At 35.1% G+C, this 9,292-nt stretch overlaps 1 protein-coding gene across 1 annotated transcript; it reads right to left on the bottom strand.

The window, feature by feature from the left end:
* Positions 1-1,148: 1,148 nt before the first annotated feature.
* Positions 1,149-2,833, bottom strand: LOC112459434 (cytoplasmic 60S subunit biogenesis factor REI1 homolog 1-like). The gene is made up of 2 exons (XM_025023530.1): positions 1,996-2,833; positions 1,149-1,784 (listed from the first exon to the last, which is right to left on the bottom strand). The coding sequence occupies exons 1-2, from the start codon at positions 2,831-2,833 to the stop codon at positions 1,426-1,428; spliced, it is 1,197 nt and encodes a 398-aa protein (XP_024879298.1). The 3' UTR covers positions 1,149-1,425.
* Between the last annotated feature and the right edge of the window lie 6,459 nt (positions 2,834-9,292).

Here is a 9,292-nt window from a genome sequence, read left to right as displayed (position 1 = left end):
GATTAAAATTCCATCTTATTCTCAATTTTTTCAAAATAAACATAAAATTTTCGCTATCAAAACATTAATATATTTAAAAGAACAAACTTTTCTGACTATTATGATGAATACAATTCGGGTGAGTAATCGTAAAAACGAGAATCTTGGTTATCCTCAACAACATTTACGTCTTTCGAGAGTAATATATATAAATTAAAACAATGTATGAATGGTCCAAACGGAATTGACCAGCAAATGTCGAAAAAGTCCTTGGAGATATTGCACTTTCTAACGGATAATGTAGATTACTGTGATGATTCTGCCGTGTCTGACTACTGCAGATTTCAATATAAACATTTATCAAAATTCGATACATCTGATGACAACAATGTCATTCTTATTGGCAAATGCTATAGCGTAAAATGCGATGATAAAATGTATAAAGCATATAAAAAATGCATCGTTAGAGGCGTTGTATTTCACAGCCAGAAGTATCGCAAAGCGAAAAGAACGAACGATACAATGATTCAGTTACATTCAGGCGAATATGGTCAAATAATGCACATTATTCTATTAAATAATAAATGCCACATGCAAATATCAAAAATTACGATTAGTTCCAATAAACCGTTTAAAGTGTCGTACATGGATAGGATAGAATCAGGAGATTATGTACATAGCTCAATAGTTCCCATAAGCGATGTCAAAAGCAAGCTTATTCACATAGATGTTGGATATTGTAGATATTTATGCAAACCTCCGAATACATTAAAATTCAATAATAAATAAAACTTTGTAATAAATACAATTTTGTTTCTTTATTTATATATACACACAGTCAAATATAATTATAACAAAAATTTGATTTAATTGCATTATATCCGATTTCCTTTTCATCTGAAAAATCGGAGAATTTAAAATTCAAACGAATAACTGTTGCTTTATCACAGACTATATAAATTTGATTCTTATTGCATTCAAATCAATTTAATTTTTATCCCCGAAATTGGTAAATTTTGGATTAAACCGGATTACAAAATCAACTCAATTATTAAAAGTGGATATTATTATAACGGATTGAATTTGCATACGCGCAATCGCTGAATTTCGAATTAAAACAGATTAATGTTGTCTTTCCTAGCAAATCGGATTCAGATGGATTACAACCGATTTTATTGAATTGGTGTTTTTGTAATTGAAACGGACTCATCTCTTGAAAAGAAATATACAAAATTAGGCGGATTATTTTGGATTATATATCCATCCGATTATTAGTGTTTATTTTGGATTGACAACAATATGGATTAGAATGTAATGATTTCGGATTGGAAATAATCTGCAAAAGCGATATCAAAACCCATTCTGATTAGTTTGGAATTAAAATCGATTACTTTTTAATCCGGGCGCGGATTGAACCGATTAAAACCGATTAAAACGGATTATGTTTTAATCGGTTTTAATCGAACATTTTCGGCAGGGCAAGGTAGCTTTTTTGATGCTGTTTCTCAGTTTCCTCTTTGTCTCGAGGTCTTGCTTATACCGCTTAATTTTATCGAACAAAGCACGATTCATAAACCTGCCAGGTGTCAAAGGTTGCTTAGCCTTGTTAACGTCTGATGATTCCAGCAGCTTACAATTAGCTTCGTGAACTTTCGACAACTCTTCTGGTTCAGCAGTCTCGTCGTCTGGACGGTTGGTGTAATCATAAAACTCGTCGATATAGTCAACGAAGAATAACTCGCAGTGGCGCTTGCCCTTAGCAATCATATGCATCCTCACTGCGTTATAACTTTTCCATTTCTTTCCTGTAAAAATATGCAAATTTTAATTCAATTCGTAGTTTTTTAAACTGTGGTTTTTCTTTCAGTTTAATTCAATTTTCTAATTTAACTCTTTTTATTTTAATTCTAATCAAAATTTATTTTTAGAACGTTTACAACAAAGGTATTAGGTAAATTAGGTTCTAATTGAATATAACGAAAAAAGTAGTTGATTGAATAATAGTTGTTTATCTACCTGACTTTTCAGACTTTTTACGACACTGGAAATCAATACACTGGAAATTAAAATAAACTATCTCTGCCAAGTGCAATAACAGGCCTATTGGATTCACGCAGTACTCCAAATCAGGTATGACAAACGAATGACTCTTCGCCATGTGTTCCATAATGTACTCTAAGGATTGATTACGTTCGTTGCAGAACAGACAATAACATATATGAACGTCCATGTATCGACCATTCAAGATAAGAGGACGGCGCGGAATATAACTGGACGGCGACGATAATTGATTATTAGTACTGGAAGAAATCGAATTAATCCTTTCTTTGCTGAAACCGACAACATTCTTTGTAGTTCTGCGTTCTTTATTTCTAGAAACGGTTGCTACGGTTTTATTCTTTTGGTCCCGAATCTTCTTTTTATGAGCTTTCGAGGCTAGGTGATTCTCGTACTGTTTCTGACAGCTAAATTTCTTTCGGCAGATTTCACAGAACCGCTTTTCCAGTTCCTTCCTGGCTGCTTTTTCATTCTCGCGATCTTCTTCTTCTTTTTCTTCGTCTACTACTGTTTGATACTTCTCTTTCCGCTTCTGTTTTCGCTTGGACCCTCCGTGTACAATGAGGCCAGAATCAAACATATAATTACCAATCGCTTCTGCCGAAATGTCGAAATGTTTGTAAGTATTGATCATCGGAAAGGATCCATTCAATGTTTCTTGTAAATTGTAATCGTGCCGTTTGGAACCGTAATGTTTCCAGGATCTTCGCACATGGGAAACCCAATCTTCGCACATCCTACTAAAATTAGTAATAGTAAACCATCGATCTTCCATATATCCTCCAATATATTCCATAGTATCTCTTCTTTTTTAATAAACTCTAGTTGATGTGTGATGGAATTTCTGTCCTATAAAAAAAAAGAAAAACTTAATTTACGATAAAAAAGTTATGTGATTGTATTTTAGTTTTCGATTAAAATAAAAAAAGTAAATCTGCAGTATAACTACAATATCTTTGTTATAAACATTTCTATTCTGCTAAAAGATAAAATTTGATAAAGGATACAAAATTTATTCTATTGTGTATTGGAAAAGTCCATTTTATTAATATATTAACTTAATCAAAATCATAAAAAAAGTATAAGATAATTAGTTAAGTGAGTTGTTTTTATGGCCGGTTTATATTTATAGTCAAATCTTATGTATATATAAGATCGTCTTAAGTTCATCTGATGAACTGTGCAAGAAATTCCGCAAAGAAACGAACTCGTCATACGAATAGACAGAGCGTCTCTCCGTGTGTGTGTGTGTAGGTGGAGGCCCGGGGAACCGGAAAAATTGCTAGCTCGGTCTCATCGAAATCGCAGCACAGCTGCTCAACAATTTCTCACTTATACATATTTAATATCGTCTTAAGTTTTTCTTTAGAATCAAGTAATTTCTTTAAATCGACCGTGACTGGCAATAATAACGTCTTTTCGATATGAACATTCAATGTTATGTTGTATGTATACGGGAGGCTCCAGGTTCAAACTCTGGCTGGGGTAATATTTTTCGCAATAAAAATTTAAAACTATTTAACTTAGAAATTACATCAACTGACCAAAACCCTATGGTCGAAATTAATAATGCCTCGTTGATTGATCCGAAAAAAGTGCTGTGTCCCACACAGCACAAGATATTGCAACATCCACCAGGTATCCGAGGGATCGCAATATGTCCAAATATTTGATCACAATAAACCGTAGGACATCTACGATACATCCACGATAATACCGATACCGAAGGTAAACAAACCAAAAAAAGCGAGCGAGTATAGACCGATTAATATGTTACCGATATATGAAAAAGTATTAGAGTTAGTTGTAAAAAAATAGTTGGAAAAATTTCTAGAAGACAATGAAATAATAACCGAATACCAATCGGGATTTAGGAAACAGCAGTCGTGTGAGACAGCAATTCAAAGTTTTATCGAGGAATGGAAGTTGATAATTAAGGAGAAAAAAATGGTGGTGGTGTTATTCCTGGATTTCAGGAGAGCGTTTGAGACAATAGATAGGGTAAGATTAGTGGAAAAATTATATCAGTATGGAATAAGAGGAGTGGTACTGGGATGGATAATATCGTATTTAAGTAATAGAAAGCAGCAAGTTAGATTCAATGATATATATGTTCTAAAATAATTGAGACAGTATATGGCGTGCTACAGGGATCAGTTTTAGGACCTCTATTGTTTATTTTGTATATAAATGATATAGTTAAAGTCTGTCTGGAGAGAAGTATATTTAGATTATTTGCAAATAACACGACCGCAAGTGTAACAGGAGAAAGTTGTGAGGAATTAGAAATAAAACTATAAATATGGTGCTCGGTATACTTGAAGAATGGATGAATGTGAATATGTTAAAAATGAATGCAGATAAGACCAAATATATGATAGTTAAAAGTATAAGGAAAGAAATAAAAACAGACATAATAGTAAAAAGTTTGGATGAAACTATAATTGAGCGTGTCGAGATAACGAAACATCTGGGTGTAATGATCAATAGTAAAGTCCGTTGGGAGAATCACTGTGATTATATGTTAAAAAAAATAGGAAAAAAAGTGAGTTTTCTGAATAGAATAGGAAATGATATATCGGCGTACACTCGATGTACTGTGTATAAGTCTATCATAGCGCCTCACTTTGAATATTGCGCAACGATATGTTAGTAAGGCATGGGTGAAACGCAACTGAATCGACTGCAAGTGGCACAAAACCGTGCCATGAGAGTCATACTGCAATGCTCGCAATATACAAAGGTAGAATTGATGCTGCAAACCCTTAAGTTTATGAATGTAAGACAGAGGCTAATGTACAATGTATATATTTTTATTTTTAAGATAGTAAGAGGCATAATGTCAAAACATTTAAGTAATAGGATAGAAATAGTAGGAAATATATGTGAGTGGACGGCAAATGAGGCAGGCTGAGAATATTAGAATTCAATATCGCAGAACCGATAAAAATTAACGCGCTACCGATAGAAATTAAGCAATGCGAAAGAATTGAACCATTTAAACGTAGGTTAAAGAGAATATATTGTACCTCATGTAGAGGAATTAATTTAAGGATATTTTATGTAAAAAATAGCCGAGAAGGCTAATAAAGCTCAATCAATCAATCAATCTATGGGATCGCAATATGTCCAATGTGATATCGCTATATATCCTGGAGATATCCCCAGGAAAAAGTGTGCTGTGTGGGGTGAATCTGACAAACCAAGTTGGCTCACAGTTTTTCAATGTCGGAAAGACGTTATTTATTAAAATAATGAGTATTGGACTCCCGAAATATAAAATAAGATCAGGAATGGCTATAGGAGTCAGACGCAGTTGTCAGTGCGTAAAAAACTTAAGCGATTTCATCAATCGAATATATATTCAAACGTTTCGGCTCAGGATTGAGCCATCTTCAGTGAAATATATAGAAAAGTTAATAGTTACTCCCATTCTTCTTGTTGGATCGGTGAGTTTCGAGATTGAAAGATCCCAAAAGACAACATTGACTTTCGAATTACTGTCTGTAACAGATCCAAACCGAACAATGATATTCAATATTTCGGTCAGTATCTTAATTCAAGTCAATTAACGAGATGTGGTTAAACTCACCCGATAGCCAAAAAAACGAGAGTATATATATATATAACGAGTATATATATAACGAGTCTTCCAAAAAGATATAACATTCTATGCGGAGACGAAATCAAACGAACATCCCTAACAGCAAATGTATATTCTGAAAATGTTCAGAGGATATCGTACAGTATAAGATATTATAAGGATGTTCTCAGTATATTAAGTACATCAGTATATTCTATAGATATACAGGATATTAATGCTGTTAGGGTACTCTGTATGGCTTTGTAATACTCTCGTTCTTTTGGGCTATATCGGGTGAGTTTAACCACATCTCGTTAATTGACTTGAATTAAGATACTGACAGAAATATTGAATATCATTGTTCGATTTTGATCTGTTACAGACAGTAATTCGAAAGTCAATGTTGTCTTTTGGGATCTTTCAATCTCGAAACTCACCGATCCAACAAGAAGAATGGGAGTAACTATTAATTAACTTTTCTATATATTTCACTGAAGATGGCTCAATCCCGAGCCGAAACGTTTGAATATATATTCGATTGATGAAATCGCTTAAGTTTTTTACGCACTAACAACTGCGTCTGACTCCTATAGCCATTCCTGATCTTACGTTATTTATTGCCAGTCACGGTCAATTTAAAGAAATTACTTGATTGTTATTCTATACTGGCGAAAGAAATTTATTATTCTGTTTATTTTTAGATGCTGTATAACTCTCGTTTCATTATTGGCTATGGATGAGTATTTAAAGATGAACTTAAGCCTGTATGAAAGAAAATGGTGTGGCGCGCGGTTTTGATGATGATGAAGCACATATTGTGTGATGGTGTTATCATCCAAAATTTCAGTATATTCATCACTAAATCGCCGGCGTGGCCGCTCTCAGTCTTCTCTCTGATTAATAATATGAAAAATTCTGAGATATTTTTCCACCAGGGCTATCTTTTTTTTGTCGCAATATACTTTTCGATCCATCACGGCCACGTGGCATCGTGGTATATATCTACCGCCATTTTCTCTCATACAAACGAAAACCTCGTGCGAAGCAACTCCAATTTAGTATTAGCAAATTTGTATATATTTCTAAACTACTGTACAACATCGATACACATACACAATAATTTAATTTAATTAAAAAATTTTCATTGCATATTTACCTGAAATTTTCAATTCGTGCGAATGAAGGGACTACCTTAAATATATATCGTTTTTTGCATCAGTATAAATTTAGACTTTGTTATACCTTTATGTATTAGGTGCTGATAGTTAATTGAACAAGGCTTTCCTCTCCAAGAAATAAAAATCAATATCTATCGCATAGAGATCTCTCCAAGCCCACGCAGACTTCGTAAAAAGCTTCTTAACTCTGGAAACGCGGTAAGATTGAATGAGGGATGCACTTTCTTGCTCATGCGTACCGCAAAATTCAAGGGAATTTTTTCCCCCCACTACATTTTCTTGACGCTGCCGCTGGTTTCTAGTAGAGTTCCTATAATAAGAGGTGAAAAGCAGCAGCAGATCGTACTGATTGGCTATAAAATAGAGGAGTTCTAGAAACTCGAGAACTTCTCTATTTTGTAGCCAATCAGTACGATCTGCTGCTGCTTTTCACTGCCCATGAAACTTCACCTTTAAGGTGATCCTAAAGCCGTGATTCTAGCCGGTTTTTTTCGGTTTTTTTCTTAGCACTAATCTTTTAATTGGCTTTATAGAAATGCAAAATTCTTGTCTAGAATTAAAGTACGCATCAAAATCTAGGTCATGGTGGTCGAATTTATATGTGGTGGTCGTCACGTATAACAAAAAATATTAATTTTTTTTCGTTTTCGATATAAATTCGACCACCATGACCTAGATTTTGATGCGTACTTTAATTCTAGACAAGAATTTTGCATTTCTATAAAGCCAATTAAAAAATTAGTGCTAAGAAAAAAACCGAAAAAAACTGGCTAGGATCACGGCTTTAGGATCACCTTAAGCCAATGTGGTGACGATTTTTGATTGGTCCCGTCATATGTTTCAGCCAAGTTAGTAAAAGTGAGACAAGCTGTAAGTGGGAGTGAGACAAAGCTATCATGGTCGCCATATGTTTCAGCCAAGAAGTTAGTGGGAGTGAGACAAAGCTATCATTTGGCTGAACATGGCGGCGGTTTGTCCTAACTCTTATTATAGGAACTCTAGTTTCTAGCATCCATGCAAAAATTGCAGCTTGACTGCTACTCAGCGGCTTGGTCTGCTGAACGCGCCTAATACGAGTCGCAATAAGTTGATCAATCACAGTCGATTATTCTCCTTTGGAGCGTTCTTCTTCTCTTTCTTTTTTCATTGAAAGAAAAGAGAAGATGAATGCTTCGAAGCATTTGTAGCGTCACGTTGACCGTAGCCATAGTCGAATCTTATTTCAAGATCGTCTTAGGCCGGTATTCAATGCTAAGACTCCATAGACGCGGAAACGCCGTGCGGTAGAGTGCATTGACCAATCAAAAGGCTGCCGCAAGTCGCCTGCGGCAAAATCAAAATTTGTGATTGGTCAACGCACTCTGCCGCATGGCGTTTCCGCATCTATGGAGTCTTAGCATTAGGCCCTTATGCCTGCATTACATAAGACGAAGACTTAAGGTGAAAGCACATAAAATTGCAGGAGCCATGAACAGAATGCAGTAGCCATATGCGCATGCGCTGTGGTATCTGTAGAGCTCTACAAATACCATAGCGCATGCGCATATGGCTTCTGCATTCTGCTCAAGGCTCCTGCAATTTTATGTGCTTCCACCTTTAAGGCATAAAACACTGCCTTAAGGTTATAAGACAGTCATTCTGCTTAGGCCCTTAGGCCCATAGTCGGTTCTTATTTTAAGACCATCTTAAGTAATGTCTTAAGATGCTAATACGGCTTTGTGATTGATTAATGACATCTTAAGATTGTACTTAAGACGGTCTTAAATATAAGAACCGACTATGAATACCGGCCTTAGGGCCGGTCTACATTGGGTGTTGTAAGTCGTAAGTAGTAAGAATTGGCCAATCAAAGTTTATTATGCCCGGTCTTATTCTTCGACCGCAAGGAGAATAATGGACTGTGATTGGTCAATTCTTACGACTCACGATTTACAACATCCATTGTAGATCGGCCTTTAAGTTATATCTTAAGATGAAATAAGATCTGATTATGAATACCAGCCTGTGATTGGTTCATAACATTTTAGGATCGTACTTAAGACGAGCTTAAATATAAGATCCGACTATAAATACAATGGATGTCGAAGTCGGAGTCGTAAGAAATTGACCAATCACAGTTCATTATTCTTCGACCGCAAGAAGAATAATAGATTGTGATTGGTCAATTTCTTACGACTCCGACTTCCGACATCCATTGTAGACCGGGCCTTATTCTTCGACCGCAAGGAGAATAATGGACTGTGATTGGTCAATTCTTACGACTCACGATTTACAACATTCATTGTAGATCGGCCCTTAAGTTATATCTTAAGATGCTAATACGGCTCTGTGGCCGGTATTCATAGTCGGTTCTTATATTTATAAGACCATCTTAAGTACAATCTTAAGATGTCATTAACCAATCACAGAGCCGTATTAGCATCTTAAGATATTATTTAAGACGGTCTTGAAATAAGATCTGATTATGAATACCAGCCTGTGATTGGTTCATAAC

Source organism: Temnothorax curvispinosus, unplaced genomic scaffold (assembly GCF_003070985.1).
Source record: "Temnothorax curvispinosus isolate PA1 unplaced genomic scaffold, ASM307098v1 QBEX01009828.1, whole genome shotgun sequence".
Classification (NCBI taxonomy): domain Eukaryota; kingdom Metazoa; phylum Arthropoda; class Insecta; order Hymenoptera; family Formicidae; genus Temnothorax; species Temnothorax curvispinosus.
Note: the sequence above shows the minus strand (reverse complement) of the source record. Positions and strands in the feature narration are given on the sequence as shown.

Bases quoted from the DNA above. Each gene is read 5' to 3' on its own strand.
- LOC112459434 (XM_025023530.1), bottom strand. From the start codon at position 2,833: ATGGAATATATTGGAGGATATATGGAAGATCGATGGTTTACTATTACT. The intron at 1,785-1,995 runs GTAGATAAACAA...ATATTTTTACAG, and splicing joins TAAAAAGTCTGAAAAGTCAG to GAAAGAAATGGAAAAGTTAT.